Below are 27,313 nucleotides of genomic sequence, written 5' to 3'. Positions count from 1 at the left end.
AATGAAAGGAAGCTGATAAGAAGGTGTCTGATCTATTAACAACAATTATGGTGATCATCAGCACCGTTCTGTAGATTAATTTCTCCCAAAGAACAAGGTGTGCACTCATGCCTGCAATTTTATATACATGAACATGCATCCGAATATGCCACAACCTTTCAAAGGACAGAATCTTTTCAAACAATTCATCTGTTGAGAGCCAGAAGGGAGATATTAATTCATACATTCAAGAAACATGGGTAACGCCTTTCTGGCTCTCAAGAGACTATCTTTTCTTCTTGGAACTGAACCCTCTTTAACTCTGTTCATCCCATTCCTTTAAGTTTAAGATCCACAGACAGAAAAATTCCAATAAATGTGTTAAAGAATATTGATGCATAGCATCCTGCTACTCATTTTCTTCCCAGGAATGGACATTAAATGTTGCAATTAAAGCATTGACTGGCAAGGCTCCATAAACACCTGGGGGGGGGGGGGGGCCTGGGTATGTGGGACTTTGCCAATAGCGTGTCAGTTTTCGGTCCTAACAAGTCAGCCAGCTTTTCGCTAGCATCTTGGCTTGAACTCAAAATGGACAATCGCTCCACATTTCAACATGTCTGTAGCTTCACTGACATACCAATTATCTCCTGTACTTAATGTCTGCAGGCAATTGACTGGCATACCAGAAAGTACAGCTCATTACAAAACAAGTCAAACCACATAAGGAGTTACATGCACAAGCATATTGCTCTTCAATGCAATATTTTTCCTTTCCAGTAAAACTCTTGCGTTGAACATTTTTCCCCAGAAACAATTACATCAAGGTTTATCTACACCATTCTTGCCAAGAAAGTGTAACATTCAGACACATTGTTTGAGCAGGGCTAGAATCCCAAGAGATTTATTCAAAGGTCAATTGGGGTCTAGGTTGCATGATTAACATTTTCATGTATATTTTACAACAGAATTAATCCAAAATGTATCATTACACCTTGAATGATTCATTCATGATTCATTCATGGGGTGGGAGGGGGTATTTTTCAAACTGTTAAACTTTTAAGAAATTGTTACAGGCAATTCAATACCTTAGAAATGTCAGTTCATCTGTTGGAAAATTCCTATACATTGGAAACAAGAAAACTGTCACTCAAAAATGTCAATGCTTTATTACGTCAGAAGAAGGCAACTTTGCAACTTTGCTAAATGAATTGAAATGCTGACTTCCTTAATGTTAAACATAGAAAACAATTTAGCATTTCATTTACAGCAGAACATAAAGTAACAAACCTTGGTATAAAAATACATCCACCTTCAGCATATCAATTGCCTTATTTCATCCAACACTATGTTTGGGTTGGTCCCACATACTTAGCTAAGTGGGGTTTTCTAGACGATATTACATGTTCATACAGCACCAGTTCATATAGCATGCAGGATAAGGTTTAACCTTGGTCAGCTCTGACTCTTGAGTGTGTTTTGAGTCAAGTGGGCATGGAATGTTCTCATGGGGGATAATCATGTTCTTGCACTGCGTTCAGTCTCGGCTAAACACTCTCTGACAAGGGCCTTAGCATGTGTGATACCTGGGTAGGATTGATAAAATGGATATAAAGTGTTCACATTACATTTCAGTTATTATGCTGTCGTCATTATCATCATCAGTTGCTCTGGATTCACAACGAAAAGGTAACAAAGCACAATTAGAAAACAATATCATATCAAATCATGTATGAAGACAAGACAATAAGCTAAACATTCAGTTGTCACAATCATCTTTACTTGCAAAAATACCTCTATGGTTTATCATTTGTCACCAGCACTATCAAAGATTCCTTATGTTATAAAGATTGCAAGGTCAAATTTGTTTGCTCTGAGAAAGGTGTTTGGCAAATAAGCGGCTGTACAAGCATTATTATGAGCTACAAGATCCTGATGGACAGTGAAAATATGAAAACTATCTTGTGACATCAGTTTTCAATGTTAGGTACATTCTCCAAAAAGAACGTCATTGTCTGTATCCCATGGTTAGTAAAACCTGCTTCAGCAAATACCACTTTTTTTGTTGATGTTTCCCTTGAACAGTGTCTCCTGAATAATATTTCACATAAAAACCTCTTAAAACAGTGAAACCTGTATATAAAGGCCGCCTAAGGGAGACAAGAAAAATGGCCTTTATAGGCAGATGCTCTTTATGTATTATAGGTTCCTTTATTACAGGTTTCAATGACAAACCATTTTCTAGGGAAACAAAAATGTGGTGTTTATAGACAGGTGGTCTTCCTATACAGGTGGTTGCTAAAGCAGGTTTGACTTTAACTTGCTCATTCCAGATACTCCAGCCCCCAAGTGCTTTCAGACTTATAGTATTCAAAGGGTTGGGTAACCTTTAAATAAAAACCACCTGCCTACAGGGCTACTTTTCTTTCAGTGGTATTTCTATACAGGTTTGACTGTACAATCTCCAGACATTAATCCAATTCAAGATCTCGCAAATGTTGGTACATCCACATTACCTCGTCTTAACCTCTCCGTGGCTGTTCTGCTGCCGGCATACGTTGGTCTGATATCCCTGCCCATGTCCTCAATGACTGCTAGCAGCTCGGCATACTTGCTCTGCGGTGCTGAAGGCCTCTGCTGTTGAAGCTGCTGGATCACCGCTGCTGCATTGAGGGTTCCTTCAGAAATGGGAATTATACAAAGATTACAATGCATGATTTCAAGGGACCTGTTTCACAAAGCCTTTTTTCAATGACAAATGAAAAATATCAGTGACAAATCTGCTGATAACCAATCAGAAGCAAGGATTTCAGTAGCTTATAACAACAACTGTCATTTGTCACTGATGACAAGTTTTGTGAAACACCCCCAGTTGTACAATACATGCTTCTCCAACAAGTGCTCCACTGTCGATTTCCTATGCTAAACAAATTTTTCCTGGGTAGCACTTGACATATCCAACTCCCCCCTTATTATTTTCCTTATCCCCCTATCCCTTCTTGGGACATGAACTAATATTTAATCTTACATGGATGCTTTATAAGAAGGTGCATACAGGTGGATAATACAGTTTTGTGAAATTGATGATTTTTTCTTTTCAAAGGGCATTGGTCTAGAGCATTTGCAGACCACACTAGCTAACCACTGATTTATTACATATACTTGGAGAAGATCTATCCTAAAAAGTGTTATTTTGAGATCTACACTGTACCCTGTATAAAAAAAATACATGGGGGCTCAGGGAGAAATAGCCCCCGAAAATCAGAAAAGAGCCCCCGAAAATCAGAAAAGAGCCCCCTTAAATTTGCATAGAGTTCAATACAAAACAAATTTTAGGATGTTATTTTCATGCAGGCAAGGTTGAAAAGTAGCCCCCGAAAAATAAATATTATTTTTTTCCCTGATTAACCCAATGGTTAAAGTGACGAGAGAGGTACTTTGATTTGAGCAAACAAAATGTCTGAAGGGCTTTACAATGATTTGTTTTTGTCTGAATCTACTTAAAGCCATATAGAGTAGGCCTAATATGGAGACCCTACAATCTCACTAAGATATGAAAACATCTTTCATTTCCCCTTGAAACGCTAGCGACGTACAGTGTACATAATATCAAAATAGCGAACTGATCATTAACAGATCATAAGAGATACATTTATTTATCTATTACTAAAACAGGAGAGCCACTAAGAGATAAGATACTCAGTAGGTAGACTTATTAAACTAATGAATTTAATTTAAACGATCAAAATAAACTTAACATTATCCCTGAAGTAGAAAGATTATCGGTTCAAATGAATTATTTCATGTACGTTATCCAAATCCTGTAGATTTCCTCCAAATTCAGAGGAAGGGATACACAAAAAATCTTTGCCTTTGCAAAAGAAGGAACATGGTACAAACAGAACCAATGACTTTTCTCTTTCTCTCTCCCTCTCCCTCTCCCTCCCTCTCCTCTCTCTCTCTCTCTCTCTCTCTCTCTCTCTCTCTCTCTCTCAGAATGTACTCCAAGACACAGGAAACAGGATATCTGCAATTTCCAAGAACATCCTGGATTATAACTGGATTCTTTCAACACCTTTCATTTGATCTTGTTTTGCTTTCATTTTCTTTATCTGTGTACGATGAGTGCTTTTTCAGCATGATGGTCATGATACTAGATGGATATTACATTATAGTCATTCTTTGAGAAGCAACATTGATATCACAGACATGATCCTTCACATGTTACCAAACAACAAATTTCTAGTCGAGTTAAAAATATATGACAACAAAAGGTCTCAACCACAGTATACCCCCAACCCCCCCCCCCCCCTGTCCTTCCAATTTGTGCAATCTGTACTTTGTGAAACCCAAATGGTGCAGTTGCACCTAAAGCCGTCAGTCCTCTGGTTGCTTGTACCTCACACACAAGCATTTATGCTTTCTTAGCAGTCAGGTAAAATAACCACCACTAAAACCACTAACCACCACTAAATTCTAATTGATTGAAATTGGACCTCTGAAAGAAAAATATAAAACAACTCACCACTGAAAAAAGGCCTTCTATCTGTTCTTGTACTGCCTATCATGTAATTATCAAAAAGTGAAAACTAGTGCTCTTAGACATGTATAGAAAATAATAATAACAATAATAATAATAAATACTTATAAACCGCACTTATCTAATAACTTACTCAAGGCGCTATACAAAACATAATACACAAATGAGGCTCAAATCCAAATTGTTCATGATTTTAGCTACACACATGTGACTAAAAATGGCTCATGGCATGGACTGTCAAATGAAAAGGTTAGATGTCATTACTTTCATGCTCAGTGACATATTCCTTGGATTATGACGAATCAGTGACATTTATAAACTCCTAAACGACATCTTGGATGCTGCAAAGACTGCCTTTTTCAATTATGGGTAGGAGTTCATGCTACATAAAGGTAGACAATCACATAGCTCACATGCTTGCAAATCTTTTAGGAGGGAGATACAAATAATGGCATAATTTGGGTTTACCTCTTTTCATGAAATGGTTGTGACAACATGATTCATTCTTTATAGCTAAAGTTTATATTTTCTTACAAACATTATTGATCAATAAAAGAGTCATACAGATTGATCAGTGAAGTTCTGAGAAGATATACACTTTATCTATCAAGAATAAACCATATTGTAACAATCATTTCATTAAAAGAAGTACCAAAAAAATCTGACTTTGTGGACAACAATAATATATATGCATGTACATGTACATATTAAGTGAATTCATACATGTACATGAAGATTACAAGACTGGTGTAATGTCATAGAAATGATAGAATCATGCAAATGTAACATACCATGCTCCTCTTGTTAACAAATGAGAATAAAATTATGGCTTTAAAATGTGATGCAGGGAATGAACTAAATAATGAATTGTTCAGCAACATTTTCTGGCCAATGGTAGCGGGATGATTTGAAAAAAACGTTAATCTATAGACTTTCTCCATCAACAGAGTTTAACAAAAACCTTAACTTAAATCCACTTCGTTTAAACAATGTATTTGAATTTTAAAAAAGGAATATATAACATTCTGATGATAATTGATCAAATCAAATATTAAAATTAAAAAAATGGTAGAAATCTTTCACCTGTAGACTAATTAACACTTTCATCATTTCATGAGTTTGTGTGTGTCTAAAAAAAACAATACTAATGAAAGAGAACGATGATGATCAAATAAAAAGTGAATGGTATGAATTGTACAGAATAATGTCAACATAATGGAAGGGAAGCAAATAAAAGGTGAACAAGCAGAACATAAATACCTTTGCTTTTGGACGCATGCACATGAGTCCTACCTCCAGCATATGCTGGTTGAGCCGAAGAAGAATGACCCTGCTTGACCATCAGGTTTGTGGGCATCTCCTGGGCTTGGATCATCTGAGGATTACCCCCTCCTCCTCCGCTGCTGCTGCCCCCTCCTCCCATATGCATGGCCTGCCCCCCGCTCATGATGCGTCCCCCGGCCCCCGCAGAGGACACGTTCATAGGAGTCGCTGCCATCTTGGACGAGTACGTTGACGAGGACGATGACGACGGTCCAGGGATGCTAGGGACCACTAGGATGACCGGCTTCTTGTCGATCTCAGTCATGAAATGTTGTGCCCCGCCCTGCTGCTGCTGTTGATGAAGGTGTTGCTGCTGTTGGAGGTGATGGTGCTGTTGCTGCAAGTCCAGGAGCTCTAGCTGATCCTGTGGCGGATAGAGCGAGAAGGGGTAGTGATGATACATCTTATGCGACAATTGCTACAGGCAGGATTATCTTTATTTAACAAAGTGTTATTTCCGTCACGCCGCGAGAAGATCCCTCTTTTGTGGCCCCCTTTGAGTAAACTTGGCGACTTAATTGTTGACTATAATTAGAACTGCCCTCCTGGTGGTGCTCTCTGCGCTGGAGGCCTACTGCGTCTTGACTAGCTCTTGGAAACTATGAATGTGACTGAGACACATGATGTAGCTAGGGTAGGGGATATCACTTGCACACTCCACGAGTGCTGCTGCTGCTTCTTTTAGTGATGCACACAAATGTGGTTTGGTGAGTCATGACCAGCACTCATCACGTCAATCAAGACCTAGGAATATTTCTATGTCTGGGGAATATTTGAGCCACTTGTTTAAACAAGCTGTACAGTTTGTGTTACCTCCACACAACAGGACATGCATATTAAGTGTGCCCTTGTTTGCCCATCCCCGCCCCCTTCCCGTATAGTTATTTCTCTCATGACTATTTCATTCTCTCTGTTCTTTCATTTCCACTATTAGCACCAGTATGCTCTCCTTTCCTTCCTAATATTCTTCCTCATGCATTCCCTTCTCTTCCTGTATTTTTTTTCTTCTATTCCCATTATTCCCTTTCTCTCTCACACATACTACATGTATTTCCAAATACACCTCTCCCTCTCCCTCTCCCTTTATATCTCTCTTCCTCACTCTCTCCCTTCCTCATTCCCAACCCCTCTCTCCGTCTTTCTTCTCTTTCCTACTTCTCCCTCCTCCTCTCCCTTCCTCTTTCACTCTCTACCCTATCCCTGCTATGCCCCTCTCTCTGCCAACCTCTCTATCTTATATGCATCTTCTTTACACTTGCACACCTGTCTTTACATGCAGAAATCTCTAAATAATCATGTTAAAACTTACGTATACAAATAAATAGCATTTTACATGAATTAGAGAAGAAGAAAAATATTGAGAGACAGAGAATGCTCAAAGGTGTGCTTTCAAAACTTAAGCAGATGGGTTAAAAGAGAAGAGAAGAGGAGAGGAGACAAAAAAGAAGAGGAGACAAAAAAAAGAGGAGACAAGGGAGAAGAGAAAAGAACAAAAGAGAAGAGAAGAGGAGAGGAGAGGAGAGGAGAGAAGAGGAGAGAAGAGAAGAGGAGAGAAGAGAAGAGAAGATGAAAGGAGAAGAGGAAAGGAGAAGAGGAAAGGAGAAGAGGAAAGAAGAGAAGAGAAGAAAAGAGAGAAGAGAAGAAAAGAGAGAAAAGAAAAGAAGAGAAGAGAAGAGAAGAGAAGAGAAGAGAGAAGAGAAAAGAATTGAAAAAGTAGAGAAGAGAAAAGAAGAGAAAAGAGAAATTAAATTTTTTTTTTTTTAAACAGTGTAGTAGAAAGCAGTCACTAGAAAAATAGCTCTAATGAACAATGTCCTATTTGAAATAGTGAGCCAGTAACACATTTCTTCATTTCCCCCTAATTCTACTTCCATCCATCAAACTCATTTTTGGCCTACATATGTTATACATATACATATGCCACTACCCACCAGAAGATGGCAGTCTTCAATATGCTACCCATAAATGATTAATTCTTTATTTCTATACTTTATGAATTGAGTTGTATTTTTATGTCTACAACATGCCTACATTCTAAACATTTAAAATTAAAAGAATTAACACAGTACATGTAACAAATCTTATACTTACAAATGAACTTGAGGATCTGGTTAATATAGAAAACAAATTCTCACATTATCAAATGTAACTTACACTGAATGTTCAAGATTACAAATAAATGACATGTGCCAAACAATTTTGGGTGAAAATGTATACCGGTAGTAGCCGAGTAATGAGCATTGAAAGATAAGGTGCTTAACAAAGGTGCAAATGGGAGTTGTGGTTTTATCGAAGATGATGCCCAGTAAGTATTTGTGCGTTAGTTTTTATTTCACTGGTTCAAACAACCTACTCTACGGCAGGATAAGCAATCCTGAATAAATAACAGCAATTTTCTCTCAAAGTACAATTCTCATACCAGAGTTGAAGGTTAGCTTTAAAGGCATCGTTTAACAATGTTAAATCCGAGATGCATGGTTCTACGTGTTATCAGTGTCTTTGATGTGGTGTAATATTGAAGCCCTAAAAAAATTGCGCTTCAAAATGATCATGAAGTGCCCCTTTGAGTCCCCAATAGACTGTAGGGTTATGAAAACCGTTAGGAAAACGCAAAATTTGATTTCGATTTCCAATCATAAATATCTTAAATGATAATCAGACATGCAATTGGCTTGTAAAAGTCATGGGGTTCCTGACTGACCTAAAGGTTTATAATTATCATTGCAGCTAAATTGCTAAAAATTGTGTGCATGCAGCGGCGGGAGTTAGACTAAGTTGCTGTTCTAATAATGCGACGGAAAAGACAGATAGATATCGTTTCAGTTGACGGTAGGTGTTTTTATCGCTCAAAATTGAGGCTGCAAGAAAGGAATCACACTTTGTGCGTGGTACCGAGTGCGTTCAGAAAAGGAAGTTGAAATATTCAAGTTTCAAGTTTCAAGTTTTATTTATCTTTCTTTCATAACACACTTGACAAATATGACATGAATATAACAAGTTTACAGAATATGGCGTTAAAAAAGAAAGATGAGGTGATCTTGGTTGAAAGCAAGGCTTGTGGATTTAAGGTCCCTCATGAGTAGCTTATGAATATGTCCTAAAAGAACAAACATGACCCACTGAAGACTGTTGAGCAAGTTAAGAAAGTCCCACACACAAGACTAAAATGTTGATCAGACTATTACAATTAAATCATAATACTAATAGGCATTAATTTAATTGTCAAAATATATCCACAACATAATGGTTTACCTTTGATATTTTGATGAATGAAAATAATTTAAAACCCTTAAAATAACATCGAAGTGCCTTCTGTTCATCCCCCAAAATGTGTGTATAACGGCAAGCTGAAGCTGAGCTGATTGTAACATTAAGCATTAAACCAATTAAAAACATCACGTAAGACTTTAAGGGACTCCAATTCAACAAAATTACCGTAAAATAACTATTTGCTTTGACAAATAATACTATAGATATTCATAATGTCTTACAAAAATAATGATATTTCATGAGTTATGTACTCGATATCGAGTTCAGCTAGCCATCATTTATAAACGAGACGTAATTGTCATGCAGCGCAGTAGACAGTAGGTGGCAGTATGCAGAGAGAGAGAAAAGGGCTTTAAATTATTTTGCTTCATCAAAATATCAAGGGTAAACCATTATGTTGTGGATATATTTTGACAATTAAATTAATGTCTATTATTAGTATTACGATTTAATTGTAATAGTCTGATCAACATTTTAGTCTTGTGTGTGGTACTCTTGCTCATTTTTCGGTGGGTCATATTTCAACTTCCTTTTCTGAACGCACTCGGTACCATGAAGTGTGATTCCTTTCTTGCAGCCTCAATTTTAGAGCGATAAAAAAATGTACCGTCAACTGAAATAATATCCATTTATTTCTAAATCAAATTTATTTGATTAAATTGAAATATAAGTTTGTGAATTGCATATTTGTAGTTCTTAAAAAGGGAACCAAAACCTTCATACTAAGTTACTTTTATTGTAAAGTTTGAGATATCTGAAAAATTTCAGTGAAAATTTGAACAAAATCGGGCAAGGAATATGGAAATTAGAGCTTTTTGAAATGACTAGTCACTAGAGGGCAGTATTCAATTGGATGACATCATCTGTGGACAGCTCTCCATGCCTTTTGTACATCAAATTTAATGTTTTTCCTTCTTTCTTGTGATTGAGATAATCTACTCCCCTGAAAGCAAGATATAGATAACCCTAACACTAACCCTATTCTACTTCACATGTTATGAAGTTGGATCAAGAACATAAACAAATACGACGATAACGAAAAAATTGTGAAAAATGGTAAAAATTAAATATCTAACTTGATTCTTAAGGTGGATTAATTCAAATCTCGGAATGACCTCAGCTATAGTACAGTTGCGCTCAAGGATTGCGCCTGTTCTTTTTGGCGCTTATTCAGAAACGTATCCAAAATTTGACCCGTATTACTCCGGTGTAATGTCTCAGATCCTCATTACAGTACATAAATTCACACAGGCGCGCGCCCGCCCGCAACCCAGCATCGGTAGCCATACACTGTATGTACTTGTATTCTGTAGCGGTTTGCCGTGAAACCTGAGAAAAAGTGTATACTATAATATCATTGTTTTTCCGAAAAATACTCCAAAAATAACAAGAAAATTGACACGAAAACAGGTAATAAACATGACAACTTTTAATTCATGATCTTTATTTGGACATTTAATGAATATTTACTTCATTTTGGGTATGTTTTGGTAGGGTATCTCCACGCCAGAGTTACGGGTTAAATTTGGATACGTTTCTGAACAAGCGCCTTCTTTTTAACCACACATAGATCTAGATCTAGATAGATAGATCTAGACTGAAAGCTTCAGTCTCTGATATCGACGGTGGTTCCGCTGAGATTGCATCTGGCTCTTCTCTGACCGCCTCTATATGTCAACAAATGTCAGTTTTATTAAAGAAATGACCCATATCAGACGGTTATTTCTGTCTAATCTAGATCTAGACCTAGCTAGGTCTATAGGCTATAATCTACAGCTACATCTTCCACAACACTGTAGATCTACATAGAGGTCTATAACTACATCTAACATACAACATACAACTTTAGAAGTACAAAGATACACTGACAACGTATTGACCTGTACTTCAATAGAAGAAGAGGATGAAGAAGAAGAAAGAGAAGAAGGAGAAGAAGAACTGAAAATAATCTGAATGAAGAAACATGAAACTAATGAATTTAAACCACCCTATTTTACTTCATTTGTATTGCATAATTTTGTAATGACAAATAGTGAAATACACATTAGACCGAATTTTCTGTCTCTTTCATTCATTGGCCAGAGACGGAAAATTCGGTCTAAATACATATCAACAATTACATGTAGACCTAGTCAAAAGACAAAATCAACAAAAAGCCTTCATTGATATGTGTGTTTTACTTCATACGTGCTTCACCTCATCATTCATGGATTTACATGATGTAGGTCTAACTGAACTGTCAACAATCAGACTACAAAAACTAAAAAGGTTTGGGATTTGAGAGCGCGACGCGATCGCAAGCATCTGTGTCACCGCATCGGTATTTGAGCGTACTCGCCGCCTTGTCTAGTGGGAGCGGAACTGACCCTGGAGGCTGAAGAATGTCGCGTGGAGTACTTGGCTTGCGAGAACGAAATCGTGCAACGAATGTGGACCAAAATGCACAAATAATGTCATGAAGTTACTTCAAATTGAAAACTAGATACATTATAAAGATTTAATAAGAATATCATAAACTATAAGTTTAAGTTATCATCATTTTTGTAGAAATAAAACATTCTCACCATGCACAGTAGTCGAGATCAAGTCAGTCAGCCAGAGAGTACACCTAACCGGTATGGTGCTAAATTAAATTTCAACTTGCAACACAAAGAAATATCCGGTGCTAAAAGTGCAAAGTGCTAATTCTTGTGGCGCCGATTAAACCGCCGATGGGGGGGGGGGGGGGGGGGGGGGGGGGGGGAAATAACGTTTTCTTAGAAGACAAAAAATGTGGCACCGGGACTCCGGGATTTTAAAGGGGGTTCCCCAAGGCAAAAATATGTAGATTCTCACGTTTGGGATGCTTTTATTCTTCATAAAAGAACACAAATATATAAAGCGCTAAATTATACATAACATTATCTTTGTCAAGGATATTGTTTAATTGGCCACCGCCTCCTTTCTACTATTCAGAAAAAAGCAACCCCCCCCCCCCTACATGTAAATTTTTCATTTTTTCTGAATTTTGAAATTTTCTTAGTCAGTGGACTAAAATGATACAAATCATGTGTTGAATAATTATACCTCGGCCAGTTATATTCAGCATGGCGATCATCTTGGGAATAAAAGCAAAATTTTGTTTATTTTGTTTATTTATATGTTTATTAAGAAATCAAATCATAACATATACAAACTTTCCAAAAAAAATACAAATGCATAAAAGCAAAAAATTGAAAAGTAGTCAATAGTAATGCCCTGCCTCCTCTTTTTTGTAAATTGGCCTAATCAAGAGAATGGAACCTATAACGGGAGAGTTTCCTTCGGGGGGGGGGGGGGGGGAGGAGGGGAGGGACTCACATTAGGACATATGGAGGTGTGCCGCTCTAATGGGTAACTTTTTCACAACAAATCCCTAAACATGGCACATGGGTCCCACTTTTGACAAAAATATCATTAAAAATGAGTCTGTTTTTTCAAAATTTTCAGGTCAGTGTAATTTGCTATGCAAAAAAAAAAAAAATGAAAACTGTGAAAATTCAGTCTTTTATTGAGAAAAATGCCCTAATTGACCCCTAATAATGGGTAGGGGTTTCGAGGCTTGAGTGGCACACCCCGTCCAAACTAAATCTGATTACCCCCCATTCCTCCCCCCCCCCCCCCCCCCCCCCCCCCCCCCCCCCCCCCAGGGTTTCATTTTGCTATCCCAGGGCACCGTACGTTCTTGCAGTGACGAATTAAGAGGGCGGGGCAAGAAGTGCACCGGGCGGCACTTTAAGGAGGTGTACACACGAACCCTTAAAACATGCAACAGAGAAAGTGAGAAAAGGAAGGAAGAAGAAAAAAAAATCACGATCCTGAAAGATTATGGCCCCAATAGGACAGGGTTATTTATTTCAAATACAGTTCAAGCTAGGTTTATGCGAAAACTATTAAAACCTCTCTCATTTTCTCCCCTTGTTGTGCCAGGATCTCGTAATTTCGTGTCCCAATATAAAATTTAATTACATTTTATAAAAAGCGTTATATAGGTTTAGTAAAGTTCAGTCGGAAAAATTGTAATTCGCGATGTTTGCTCCCGGTTTGCGCTTCAATATACTGCAGTGTATTAAAGGGGAAAAAAGGAATGGGCTTTCTGTTACCTTGCTAGACTCTTACTAAATCCTCTAGAGATGGTCGACCATTCCAACATCCAACTCCCTGATTAACCCAAAGTGCAATGCTGTCAACGATTACATAATCCTGTGTTGTTGTTGTTTTAGCTTTAATAGGTGTTGTTGTTGTTGTTGTTTTAGTTTTAAGGGCGTGTGTCATTCAATTATGAATATTTAGGTGAAGACATTGAATATTGAGATGAAATAGGTGAGCCCATTTTGTCATAGTCTAATTTTAAGGCGTTTTCATATTACTGCTCATTCGACAACGACTGTATATGCAAAATTTGACAAATATGAACAAATATTTATCATTATACCTACAAAATATAAACATGACATTTAATTGCTCATGAGCTTCAAAATATATTCTGATCTGGTGTTTTTTTATATATTATTTTCTCTATTCATGCTTGAACAAGACTAGTTTTCTGAGTCGGCTTGAGCTATCGACATCTCATGAATCTGTCATCTGTCATCTGTCTTGGAGAAAAGCATCCATGATCCCTTCCTTCAAGATAGTTGCTACGAATGCCTAGGCCGGGGATCCTATAACCTAATTAAGTAAGTCTTCTGTTTATTTGTACTCAAGCGGAGATGAATAAAAATATTATAGACACCCTTCTAGTTCTAGTTTTAGTTTTCTACATATTTTGTTTTCACTCTTCAGTGCAGAGCTGAGCCAGCTGGCGCGGCGCAGCTCGGCCTGCGCTGCTGTAGTGTATGTACCGTATGCAACTTGCAAGGAACGCAATAAAAATGAAATTACATGATTGTGAATGAGTGTCGTGAATGCATGTGAGGGGTTGTCTTACTTTAATTTTCTAATCCTAGGCTAAACCTGAGGAATTTTTCTCTATAGTACAGTGATTCTGTTGGTCTCTGGGAATTTCACTAAACTTGAGTTGGACCAAGCCAGTTTAACGAAAAGAACAAAAGAATGTTTGATCATGTTGATAGTAATACCTTGAATACCAAAGCTTCTGGAAGAAAGCCGTCTCCAGCTGGGAAGTCCCAGTTTCCGGGTGTTGTACCATGGTCTTTTTACATCTGTATCTTGCTTGCTGGGTCATATCGGGAATGTCATAATTGGAGTGTCAACTGGGAGAAGGGTGAATGATATTATTGCTCTAGCTTCTGCCAGTGTTTGTCAAGTCTTGCTTTATACTTTTACCGAGGTTGCAGATACCACCGACTCAGGGAGGGAGTTCCAGTCGTTAAGGACCCTGATGCTAAATGAGTCTTGCCTGATTTTGTGTTGCACCTGGGTTTGGTCAGTTTGAAAGCATGCCCTCTCGTTGTTGAGTTGCTTGCAGGTGTGAAGAATTGGGTAGAGTCCAACCTGTCAATGTTCTGCATCAACTTGAACACCTGAATCATGTCTCCTCGGCGGCGACGGTGGCTAAGTGAGGGAAGTTTCAAACTCTCAAGTCTCTCATGGTAGTGTAAGGTTTTAATTTTACTGTTCCAAGTGGTTACTTGTTTATTTTACATTGTACATTTAGCTTTCCACTCCGATATGCTTCAGCGCACTCCTGACCTACATTCATTCTCTCATGTCTGCTAGCTCTTGGCTTCTATTGTTCTGTCCCTATCCATTCATCCTCATTCACATTACCTGCCATAGCACCATACACACACACACACTCTTCCTATCTATTAGCTATTCAACCCAGCACACTATAGACACATGACACTCTACCTGTACAAGCTTTTCTATTGGTTACTTAATTATTGTCTAATCTTGTGATTGGTTATTATTGTTTGGTGGACTGGATGTCAGCCATCTTGGCAGCCATTTTGTGGTTGTATTAAAATCAGACAGTGCAGCTCAAGTTATCAAACATGTAAGACCACTTTTGTTTTGTGTGGGTCCTTACAGTGGCTTCGGTGTTTTATCTCTGGTACCATTTGTGTTGCTCTTTTTTGTACCTTCTCTATGATTTTTTCATCCTTCACATAGTGAGGGTGCCAGATTACATTGCCATATTCTGATATGGGACGAACAAGACCTTTGTAGAGGAGTAGAATTGTCGAGCTGTCACTCCTGATATGTAATATCTTACAAATATACACTGCATGAAGTCTAAGCGTAAACGGTATGACTATTATGAGCCTCGTACCCTGATTAGTGATGACATTGGGGCTTAAAAAGTATAAGGTCCTAAGTAATTTTCCCGCATAGACCCTGGCTAGACTATATGCAATTCTACAAAACAAATGGGAGAAAATAAAAATAATTGTTAAAATACTTACTTTTGAATATTTTCAAAGTATTTGACTGTTTGTCAAAGTTACATCAAGTTGAATTGATTTTATTTAAATGCTATTTAGGTGTCATCAATTGTCCATAAGTAAAGTACAGATTTTGAGTGAACTCTGGTGAGTTTTGTACAGTGATGTTTTGAAATGTTGAGAATCAATAAATAGAGGTCATAGACTTTTCAACAAGTATACACTAATGCCTCCTTGAGTGCTTTGTCCCAATAGGCAAAAAGCTTATTATTTTTACCTTGCTAATGCTATTTGATCTATTATTTCAATATCAATATTGTCTTATTTATTGTTGTACTCATGGATCTCCGTTTATCTTTTTACATGTCTCTTTAGGTTCTTTATTGTCTGATAATTCTGAGATTGATCTGGTCCTTTAGCGATGGAAGAGCTAGAGGAAAATGGTCCCAAGATCTTTACAGGCTGCACTGATGTGTTTTGTGGAATCACCGTGGCAACAGACAAACAAAATTGGAGCACTTTAGATGAATTCAAAATGATGTTAAGAGGTAATGTAAATCACAGAGTTTCCTGTATTTTATCACCAGAATATGCAGAAAAGTTGCAAAAAACCTCTATGCTCACTTTTGGTTTCAAAATTTTGGAGAAAGAAAAAAAAAATCAGAAAATTGCAGATTTGAATTATTGGTCTTCCTCAGAAGTAATGAATGAACAAAAATTAAATTGCATTTTAGTACAGATTTAGGCTCTAGAGAATGATGAATATCAATGTGACAAACTTTTTATTGTCCTGTTTATTAGATTCACTCGATCACTGGAAGAAGACTGCCATAAGAGGTATCTGGATCAAAGTACCGTTGCACCAAGCTGACCTTGTGGGAATTATTGCTAAGGTATGACCTAGTGCATTTTTTCACGAAACCATATCAACTCTATGTCCTTCGGCATCCCTATAAAGTACACTTGATAAAATTTGAATGGGATGTTCACAGAATTTGACATATGAAGGGTTGGATAAACTGGCCCTGAATTTCTCTTCACTAGTTTATTTCATGTAGCAGCATGTTAATGGACAGATACATTTATTACCTTTCAAGAGCTTGTTATTAAACTACAGTGGCACTCTGACCTTATTAAACACTATTCTTTCATTTTGTTGTTGTATTTGCAAGTTGAAATTAAAGAATTTTTATGAATTAATTCTGAGTGCTTACTATTACATTGACTTTGAGTACTGGTATATGGGTGCTACCTTGCGTTTTTCTTGTCGTAAGTTGATTGAACACTGCTTTAGTATGCCCAAAAGCACTGCCACACTGACTACCGGAGGTTGCTAATCCCATAAAAATTCACTGCAGAAGACATCTCATTCATATTCATAATCAAGTCTGCACATAAGTCTTGCTATGTCGGGCAAGCTACGAGGTTGTCAAGAACAGCTTTTGTTGTAGAAAGAATGCATACAGGCTGAAAAAGTATGTAAACTGGTCTATTGCACATGATATTTTTTTAAGGAGAGATGTGCATACATGTACATTGTTCATGTAGGATCATATGTGTCGGTTTTCAACTTCTCATTGCTATCACGTTTTACATTTATTTGCTTAGTACTGCTATTCAGTTGCTTTAATTTGGATGTTATCGGAAAGGTGTTAATTGCACAATGCACATCACTCGAAGTTTGCGCTTGGATAGGGCAATCAAAAGTAGCTTTAAATACAGAGAAATTACGTTAAAGCTTATTGCTTAATTCCTTGAAAAGATGATTGAGAAAAGCTACTCTTTTAAGTCTCTTTCACCATCATTTGATTATTCTTTTGACCTGCACCGAACAAAGTTCATTGCTTTGCTTGCTTGGCCCTTTGTTCCCTGTACCCTAGCTTGGCTTTGTGTTCCACCATGCTCAACCCAATTATGTGATGATGACAAGATGGCTTCCAGAAGATGAGCCTAACATGCTGCCAGGCTTTGCTACTCATTACATAGGTAAATGCACTGACGTAAAGTCAAACCTGTCTATAGAGGTCACACAGGAGAAAGTCAATTGGGTGGTACACATATCTGTAGAGTTAAACCTGTCTACAAAGGCCACTCATAGAAACTAAAGTGGGTGATAACCTAATGTGTAGTATTGAAATTGTCTGTAAAGGCCATCCAAGAAAGGTTATGAAGCAACTGAAGAATATTGTTTTTTTTCATAGAGGCTGCCAATATAAACTTTAGATGGATTAACTTCAAATATGGAAATCGCAATGGTTGAAAAATAAAATAGTTAAATGCCCCAATTTTGTTTTTAATATTTGCTGGCATTAGAAGAAACAAATGTTGCTGTCAAGGGATATCATTTTAAGGGAATAGCAGGAGTGGTGGTTGTTTATTATGTATATTCCCATCTTGCTTGGAGAGTACCATGACAAATTAAGAATGTTTTGCTAGAATAGATTATTATTGCAATCCTGAATGGAGATATGTTGAGTTTCATATATTATGGCTCAAGATATGGTCCTTTGGCAGTTAAGTCTTTCATTTTAATTTGCTTTGCAGGTGTTGGTGGCTTTGTATTGAATGAGAAGAATGAGCTGCTAGTCATTCAGGAGTTGTATGCAGGAAAAGGGCGATGGAAACTCCCAGGGGGAGCCGTTGACCCAAGTAAGTACACTAAGAAAATAATTGTACTTATTAAAGAGAAGGTTGAGTTCTGGGAAGAGGTGAAAACTAATTTATGAGCGGTATCATTGTATTACGCAAGTGTGGAAGAACATCAGATAAAAAAATGTTCCCTGAAAAGCATATTTCATCAAATGCCTTAATATTTTAAATATGGCATGTAACATCATAAAAATTGGGACAGATTTTTATGCCACAAGTATGTGTAGTCCCATATATACATCTTTCTGTGTACAGTGCTTGTTACTTTACCAAGACTGGGCCAAGTTTCTTATCATTTTGATGATTCCAGAACCTTGCAGTACACACCAATACTTGTATGCTAGATGATCAACCTTTTCTGATCGATTCCATAATGTTTCTTTCACAATGCAATCGCATGACCAGAACTCAAATTTATCTTTAAAACTGAGTGTTGTAGTTCACTTGATAACGGATGACTCGCTGGCTCTGAACTGCCAATATGTTGCACATTGGGCATTGGAGCCATTGTGAAAAAAATGCTGATTTATCTGAAAAGAGGTTAGTGATTGCTCTAGATGTAATATAAAGATTCTTCAGGAGGATACTCCAAGTATTATATTCCATTGAAAAAAAATTAAAAAATATAATTATCAAACACACTGATTTAACCTCTAGAAGTCACAATATTTTCCCGTTGAATGAAATAATTAGGTAATACAAATATTCAAAAGTACATAATCTTGCAGTAACACCTCTCACTTCTATCTTTTCCCAGAGGAAGATCTACCAGATGCTGTTTGTCGTGAGGTTCTGGAAGAGACAGGGATCTCTGCGGAGTTCAAGTCCATTGGCTGTTTCCGTCACTTGCATAAGTTTCGCTTTGGTCGATCTGATATCTACTTTGTATGCCACTTACAACCACTGACCTCAGAAATCAACATGGACCCCAGAGAAATAGCAGCGTGCAGATGGATGCCTGTAAGTTGTTTATTTATTCATTTTCAGTTCGATGATAATTTGGTTTCGGAATGGAATCACTAAGATGTAGTCCATGTACATTGGTTGTAGAATTGATTCAAATCTTGAATTAGGCATTTATTTTCATTCGGGAAATGTCATGATGGAATGCTGTGTTTAAGTAGCAGTACATGTGCCTGTCTATGAAACCTCAAAGCCTGTAGCATTTATGGTGTATCGCTTTGGGGAAACATTATTCATGAGACTGTACTGATAGGTTGTAGTATAGTATTAATGACTGCTTTGAGAGAAATAGTTGTTTTTATACGCTCAAGGGAAGGTTACAATTGTGCTATTGCCCCGAGGCGTGCCGAGGGCAATAGCCCAATTGTAACCTTCCAGAGAGCGTATAAAAACAACTATTTCTCGAATATTAAAGCAGTCATTAATACTTTTATATGCCGAAAACAAAAGAGTCAACTAATGACACCACCTTGGCCTTTCTCTAGTTTATCTGCACGGTTGTTTTTTATGAGTGTATCTTTGAGAGTAGACTAGATCTAGATTCTAGTCTAAGCAAGATATTTTTACAATTTTGGGGGTGGGCCGGCCCTGTGGGGAATAGAGAGAAGAACCTGCGCTTTCATATGACACCTCACTTATTGAGTATCACCTTCAGGATCACAACAGATAAAGGTTTGAATCTCGAATTGAAAAAAAAAACTTTTTTTGCATGGTCGCGCAATGCACGTAGACTGCATAGAGACTGCATTGCGTGTTATCTCTATGGGAAGAATATAGCACACAACATCAGGTGCGCAATCAGACACCCTGACAACTAGATCTATTTTCGTCTACGTCTATCCGACGTCTATGCTGGTACTCCATTTTCAGCAACTAAACGAACATGTTTATGGATAATTTCACGTACCTTTTTTGTTGTTCTTGCTGTCAGCGAGTCTTGCATTTGATAAGTTGAAATCTTGGGACAGTTTCTTTAGCCATTTTTGTCTTGTTTGGAATTGTCTTGTCTTGTATGAAAATACCGACCAATTCTTCGCACACGTACGGTATCCTCGATCGCTCAAACCATTTTTTAACATGTAAACCTATGGGGTAACCATGGAGACTGAACTATTTTCCCGGTAACCATGGTTACTGGGATTTTAGAACTGTTTTAACCATGGTTACTGGGAATTTTACAGAAATAGTTAAAGTTTATGAATGCAATTTCGACCAATCAGATGGCTGGATTTCTTAAGTGAGGTATATAAACCATTTTATCCCATTTGTGCGTACTATGGGATTAAGCTAAACTTAAAAGACCTTTGTCTCCCTTTTCACAACCACAGATCGAGGAGTACTTGGAGCACCCAGACGTCCATGAAGCCAACAGGTACTTTGCCAGGCAATGTCTTGCTGTAATATCTAAAGACTCTAAGGTGAATCTCCGGCCTGAGGAAAGCAACAATAGTCTGGTATACTCTATTCTTCCAAAATCTGTAGCCACGTCACTGGAAACTTCATCATCAGGGGTTACAGACGGAGAAAGCTTGAGTGATGATCTGGAGAAAATGGCGCTGAAGAACAGTTGATGATTGCCAAAAAGATTAAGGTTATATGATCAAGGAATACTATTCAGTATTCATCCAGTGGCAAATGTACTTATTCCTACAGTACATTTAACTTTTATGACCAGTTAGAAATCCTCATTTTATATGTATTTTACAAATATGACAGGTTGTATGACATTTGAGCAATAAGAATTTTCTGATTGCTCACCTGTCGAGGGTAGGATAAATAAAGTGCAATTTGCCATTTGGGGCTAACAGTGAATAGCCATTTTTAATCCAGTGTATAAGGACAGCTCAGGTAAAGTGAAAACAGCAGCCTTAAAAACACAGATGGCCTTTATATAACGGTTTCCTTCAGTATGATGATTCAATGTTCTCTATCCTAACCTGTAGTACACTTCCACTTTTCAATGTTAATGGCCAGTCATACGCAGCCATTTAAAAAAAATACTATCAGAATCAGAAATGCTTAAGTTTGTTGAGTAGCAAATGTATGGCAAGCCAAAGTGGAAAGATTGATATTTAACAATCGCATGTCAAGGGATTCTTGTAAATACAAGTATCCCACAAATATTTGTCTTTAGAACTCCTATGCTCTATAGCACTAACCTGTATTTTCATTCTTGTAATTTCTGCATTGTACCTATAGAGAGCAATACTATTTGATCTGTTGTTGTGTTGAGCAGTCTCTTTATCAGTCGGTCTCCCTTGACATTCTTGGTCTTTCCATTATGAAGTTTTGTCTTTCCTTCTTAGGTCCCTTAATGCCTGGCTTAAATGCTTCTGCACATGCTCAACACAATCTTTCTTGGTAATTAAACTTCATTGCCATATGGCTTTCTGTTAATCACTACTGCGGGCAGGAGGTTTTACAAGGTTATATTATTCACCTTCTCTCTAAACATAACACATTAATGCTCAAAACCAATAAAAATCATAAAAATGCACCAACATTATAATAATAATAATAATAATAATAATACATGAGATTTATACAGCGCCATTATCCATTTTAATTAAATGCTCAAATTATCACACAAAAACAAAACAAAAGGAACCAATACTACAGAAGATGTGTAGTACATGTACCTATGATCTGATCTTTCTAATTTAATGCCATGTTGAATACTGCATTAGTCTTGTCTTGAAGAATACCAGGTATAACATGTTTACATCTTGTCATAGTGTAATAGTGTAATGCTTAAAACTCTGTATTTGCTATAGACCTTTGCATGGTACGTCCTACCAGCAACCACAACCTGATGGTTGTAAAAAACAATGATGACATCACTGTTAAGTGCTGCAAGTTCTTGAGCTGTTTGATTGACCGACCACTTCCTTAGCTTGTAATAGGTTCCATCTGGTGCAACAACACCTAGTGCATCTGGCTTTAGCTTGCTCTTTGATGCAGTGTAAATAAAATGTCCTCCTGAAAGGAATGTTGCTGAAAACGCTCCTGGTGTTAATTGTAAGCGGAGAAATCACAGAACAGGTGATTTTACTTAAAGTGAGTGGAAGTACACCACATGATGAAAGTTTACGGAAAACGTAGCTAGTTAAATTTAAGTTATTCAAATGTTTTGAAATGACATTTTATAATCACAAAGTGAGTAAACTCACCAGAGTTTATGCTTGAGAATCCTTGTTATTTGAGAAGAGAAGTAGCATGCAAAGATGTGAAATTGACGAGTTTTCTAGGAAGGATTCAGGAGGATTCGTTCACGATCCTTGATTCACGTACGGAAGCACTTCCTTTCTATGAAGTTGGAGTAACCCATGCCACTTCATTTCAGTAGTAGCCCTGTCTGACATCGTATTGCGAATGTTCCCCAATATACGTCTTCCTGTCGGGCTGACCTCGTTTGCTATTTCATCTATATCCGACAGTACTTCCTTGAAGGTTGCCAATGTATTTGTTCCACCGTTTAAATCATAGCCAAACAAAATGAAGAGTATGGGACGCCGTGGTGAAGTTCAAAGATGTTTATTCATTTTTTATTAAATAAAAAACGGAAACCCCTGGATTGTACAGAAGATGAAACAAAAGCATCATAAGTACAATAATCACACTATAAAATCATGCAAGTCATCAATATTGATTGTGATTAGATTTCTGTAGAAATAAATACATAGTATTCAATATTATCTGTAAATACATGTATAGATATTAAACAGTCATGACTCCGATCAATATTATTGAATACATAACACAAATATTCCTACGCAACTCACCCTAGACTAAGTGTCACACGGGTAAGGAAAATACTACGTCATCGTCTGTTGAAGCCTAGCTTTGTAGCGTGGTGTGTATAAAGACACCTTACACCTTAGCGGCTAAAGTAGGAAAAAAACATGAAAAATCAATTATATACTATAGACAATATTTGTTGTAAAATCCACATGATATATAAACCGAGTCTGATACTTACAGACTACTCATCAATACCGTAAAAAATTCAACAGAAGAATACATTTAACATGCCTCGGTACATTTCCACCGTACAGTGAATAAAACATCTCATTACATAATATACAATAATTGAATCGACTCGTATATTACGACATCATAAACACTGGTAGCAAAGTAAAACTCAATAGCATCAAATATATTCAATGGTGCAACACAAACAGGCTACATTGACGGCTTTATACTTAAGCGTGTCGGATGATGTAAAGTAAAACAACCAGCTTCGCTTAAAGCAAGTGAAGGAATGTCTGTTAACTTAAATGCCCATCAGGGCCTTGCCTGACATAGCGCATGTCTGGAAGGACTACTTTTCGAGCATGAATGCACATCCTTCTGAACTAAGTATAATAATCAATTTTAGGAAAAGAACAATAAAACATACATGAGAAAATATCATAATTTCCCCGCTGCATAGGGATGTAGTGGTAGGTAAAAGGGCTACAGCTTGCACGTGGGAGAAAACAAGCCACGAAACATGGTCATGAATGCATGGCTTGCAAGTTCATCGGTGTCCCCTTTTGGTGCTTCTCAAATGCTCGCAACTCATTATTTATGCTGCCTACATCTACAAAATCAATGAGTTCCCCAGTCGAAGAAGAAGAGTACACTATGCCTGACTTAGTCTTCCTTTCATCACAGATGAGTGATAAATTGCTTTGGAACTCTTGCTTCAAATTCATCTCTTTGATAGTTTGTTGTATCGAACGTGAAGGACTCCTGTTTTCGCTTGTGTGTAATGTGTATATTTTGTAAGTGTTCCTATTGCAGGAAATATAAGAAACTTACTGTCTTTGAGAAGTTTGTATGCTGCGGGGGACTTGCTGTGCACAGCAATTGCCCATCAAATAACCAATGGATGTCATCGCATCTGTCTCCTGTTGGAGAACTTCAATGCCTTTGTCTGCTCCTCCCACAACAGCTTCTGTGCTGACTTATCAACAAGATTCTCTTCAATTACCCCCGCTGCATCTTTCACAATCTTTTCAGTCTCTTTCGTGTCTCCAACCGGCACACTCTCCTCTCTGAATATTTTCCTTATTTTGTCCTGAAGTCTCCTCTGGCTACTTTTTACCTTCACTGTGTCCTTTTGTGTGTTCCTTGCTCTGGAGATTAGTTGCTTTTTGGACAGAGATTGCAATTTTGCCTTTGAAGAAACATGTGCTTTCATAGGTGAAGACAACCTATTCCGATTCTTCATGGATATAAAGTCACTCCTCTGGATGGAACACACGCTGCATTTATCGTTGTCCTATGGGAGGGCATTAAAACTGTAAATTGAAATGAAAAGAGAGAGAACAATGATACATTATAACTGGGGGTGTGATGTATTCACACTTGAGGGGTTAAGATAATGCACTGAAAATGTGTAGTAGATACAGTAGATACCAACATTTGTAAGGGTGTCCTATTTTGGAGGGTCCTCACACTACTTTATATACATCATACCACAAATCTGCTATCATCAACATCACGATAGGGCAAGAGATTGGGATTTCTCTTCCGGTGACTTTCTGATGCAGTGGACACGTTTAGACAATCGAAGAACTTGTTGAACATTTCAACAAACTGCCTAGTTCCATCGGTAGAGGTATCCCCGGTGTTGTCACTCTTGAGTTTCAGTGCGTTTGCAACCGATTTGCTCAACACCTGGAGAATAATTAAACAAGAATGTACAAACATAAACAATTACAGTGAAAAAACATGTGACAATGAAGTTGATAAACATGGGACGCAGGTCCAGCTTGTATTTCTCAATTTTCATGTACACTAACATTTCCATAGGTATTTTTTCTTAATTTGAAGAAAAAGATTAAATAAGACACTGCTCATTCATACACTTACCGTACTTGCAAGTTCCTGCTTTTGCGGTTGAAGCCGGAATTCTCCAGGTTGTTGGGTGCTGTTTTCAACAGATGTGGAACATCGCAGAAGAAGTAGATCTTTCTGTCCTCATCAGCAGGGTTTATGGTGTAATAACCATGAACATCATTAGTGCATAAAGTGCTGTTTTCAACAGATGTGGAACATCGCAGAAGAAGTAGATCTTTCTGTCGTCATCAGCCGGGTTGATGGTGTAATAACCATGAACATCATTAGTGCATAAAGTGCTGTTTTCAACAGATGTGGAACATCGCAGAAGAAGTAGATCTTTTTGTCCTCATCAGCAGGGTTTATGGTGTAATAGCCATGAACATCATCAGTGCATAAAGTGCTGTTTTCAACAGATGTGGAACATCGCAGAAGAAGTAGATCTTTCTGTCCTCATCAGCTGGGTTTATGGTGTAATAACCATGAACATCATCAGTGCATAAAGTGCTGTTTTCAACAGATGTGGAACATCGCAGAAGAAGTAGATCTTTTTGTCCTCATCAGCTGGGTTTATGGTGTAATAGCCATGAACATCATCAGTGCATAAAGTGCTGTTTTCAACAGATGTGGAACATCGCAGAAGAAGTAGATCTTTCTGTCCTCATCAGCTGGGTTTATGGTGTAATAACCATGAACATCATCAGTGCATAAAGTGCTGTTTTCAACAGATGTGGAACATCGCAGAAGAAGTAGATCTTTTTGTCCTCATCAGCTGGGTTTATGGTGTAATAGCCATGAACATCATCAGTGCATAAAGTGCTGTTTTCAACAGATGTGGAACATCGCAGAAGAAGTAGATCTTTCTGTCCTCATCAGCTGGGTTTATGGTGTAATAGCCATGAACATCATTAGTGCATAAAGTGCTGTTTTCAACAGATGTGGAACATCGCAGAAGAAGTAGATCTTTCTGTCGTCATCAGCTGGGTTTATGGTGTAATAGCCATGAACATCATTAGTGCATAAAGTGCTGTTTTCAACAGATGTGGAACATCGCAGAAGAAGTAGATCTTTCTGTCCTCATCAGCTGGGTTTATGGTGTAATAGCCATGAACATCATCAGTGCATAAAGTGCTGTTTTCAACAGATGTGGAACATCGCAGAAGAAGTAGATCTTTCTGTCTTCATCAGCTGGGTTTATGGTGTAATAACCATGAACATCATCAGTGCATAAAGTGCTGTTTTCAACAGATGTGGAACATCGCAGAAGAAGTAGATCTTTCTGTCCTCATCAGCTGGGTTTATGGTGTAATAGCCATGAACATCATCAGTGCATAAAGTGCTGTTTTCAACAGATGTGGAACATCGCAGAAGAAGTAGATCTTTCTGTCCTCATCAGCTGGGTTTATGGTGTAATAACCATGAACATCATCAGTGCATAAAGTGCTGTTTTCAACAGATGTGGAACATCGCAGAAGAAGTAGATCTTTCTGTCCTCATCAGCTGGGTTTATGGTGTAATAGCCATGAACATCATTAGTGCATGTCCTAAAAAAATTCCTGTTACACGAAGCCCCGTCTGCCATCACAACTCGTACCTTTAGCCCCGCTGTCTCGATGGCCAAGACCGTTTTCATAACACAGTCATAGATTTCCCCGCTGCGTAGGGATGGAGTGGGTTAAAGGGCTACAGCTTGCACGTGGGAGAAAACAAGCCACGAAACATGATCATGAATGCATGGCTTGCAAGTTCATCGGTGTCCCCTTTTGGTGCTTCTCAAATGCCCGCAACTCATTATTTATGTTGCCTACATCTACAAAACCAAAGAGTTCCCCAGTCGAAGAAGAAGAGTTCACTATGCCTGACTTAGTCTTCCTTTCATCACAGATGAGTGATAAATTGTTTTGGAACTCTTGCTTCAAATTCATCTCTTTGATAGTTTGTTGTATCGAACATGAAGGACTCCTGTTTTCGCTTGTGTGTAATGTGTATATTTTGTAAGTGTTCCTATTGCAGGTAATATAAGAAACTTACTGTCTTTGATAAGTTTGTATGCTGCGGGGGACTTGCTGTGCACAGCAATTGCCCATCAAATAACCAATGGATGTCATCGCATCTGTCTCCTGTTGGAGGACTTCAATGCCTTTGTCTGCTCCTCCAACAACAGCTTCTGTGCTGACTTATCAACAAGATTCTCTTCAATCACCCCCGCTGCATCTTTCACAATCTTTTCAATCTCTTTTGTGTCTCCAACTAGCACACTCTCCTCTCTGAATATTGTCCTTATTTTGTCCTGAAGTCTCCTCTGGCTACTTACCTTTATTGTGTCCTTCTGTATGTTCCTTGCTCTGGAGATTAGTTGCCTTTTGGACAGAGATTGCAATTTTGCCTTTGAAGA

At 37.8% G+C, this 27,313-nt stretch overlaps 2 protein-coding genes across 3 annotated transcripts; one reads left to right on the top strand and one right to left on the bottom strand.

The window, feature by feature from the left end:
- Positions 1-546: 546 nt before the first annotated feature.
- On the bottom strand, positions 547-11,729 carry LOC115918817. 2 transcript variants are annotated; one of them, XM_030991478.1, is made up of 5 exons: positions 11,677-11,729; positions 5,780-6,206; positions 4,505-4,540; positions 2,496-2,657; positions 547-1,565 (listed from the first exon to the last, which is right to left on the bottom strand). In XM_030991478.1, the coding sequence occupies exons 1-5, from the start codon at positions 11,677-11,679 to the stop codon at positions 1,498-1,500; spliced, it is 696 nt and encodes a 231-aa protein (XP_030847338.1). In that variant the 5' UTR covers positions 11,680-11,729; the 3' UTR covers positions 547-1,497. The 2 variants fall into 2 exon arrangements, with proteins under 2 accessions (XP_030847338.1, XP_030847339.1); XM_030991479.1 differs by lacking the exon at positions 4,505-4,540.
- A 1,961-nt stretch (positions 11,730-13,690) lies between these two features.
- On the top strand, positions 13,691-24,829 carry LOC115918137 (nudix hydrolase 8-like). Its single transcript, XM_030991477.1, has 7 exons — positions 13,691-13,809; positions 15,856-16,028; positions 16,282-16,373; positions 17,361-17,466; positions 18,025-18,129; positions 18,887-19,089; positions 20,421-24,829. The coding sequence occupies exons 2-7, from the start codon at positions 15,902-15,904 to the stop codon at positions 20,661-20,663; spliced, it is 876 nt and encodes a 291-aa protein (XP_030847337.1). The 5' UTR covers positions 13,691-13,809; positions 15,856-15,901; the 3' UTR covers positions 20,664-24,829.
- Positions 24,830-27,313: the final 2,484 nt, after the last annotated feature.

Source organism: Strongylocentrotus purpuratus, unplaced genomic scaffold, assembly GCF_000002235.5.
Source record: "Strongylocentrotus purpuratus isolate Spur 01 unplaced genomic scaffold, Spur_5.0 spur5_scaffold_2, whole genome shotgun sequence".
NCBI lineage: Eukaryota > Metazoa > Echinodermata > Echinoidea > Camarodonta > Strongylocentrotidae > Strongylocentrotus > Strongylocentrotus purpuratus.
This window is presented reverse-complemented; position numbering and strand designations above follow the sequence as displayed.

Excerpts from the sequence above, each read along its gene's own strand:
- LOC115918817 (XM_030991478.1), bottom strand. Across the intron at positions 2,658-4,504 it reads TAGAAGGCCTTTTTTCAGTG|GAACCCTCAATGCAGCAGCG; the intron begins GTGAGTTGTTTT and ends CCATTTCTGAAG. Across the intron at positions 1,566-2,495 it reads CACGGAGAGGTTAAGACGAG|GTATCACACATGCTAAGGCC; the intron begins GTAATGTGGATG and ends AATCCTACCCAG.
- LOC115918137 (XM_030991477.1), top strand. The coding sequence starts at position 15,902 with ATGGAAGAGCTAGAGGAAAATGGTCCCAAGATCTTTACAGGCTGCACT. Across the intron at positions 17,467-18,024 it reads CTTTGCTACTCATTACATAG|GTGTTGGTGGCTTTGTATTG; the intron begins GTAAATGCACTG and ends TTTGCTTTGCAG. Across the intron at positions 18,130-18,886 it reads AGGGGGAGCCGTTGACCCAA|AGGAAGATCTACCAGATGCT; the intron begins GTAAGTACACTA and ends ATCTTTTCCCAG.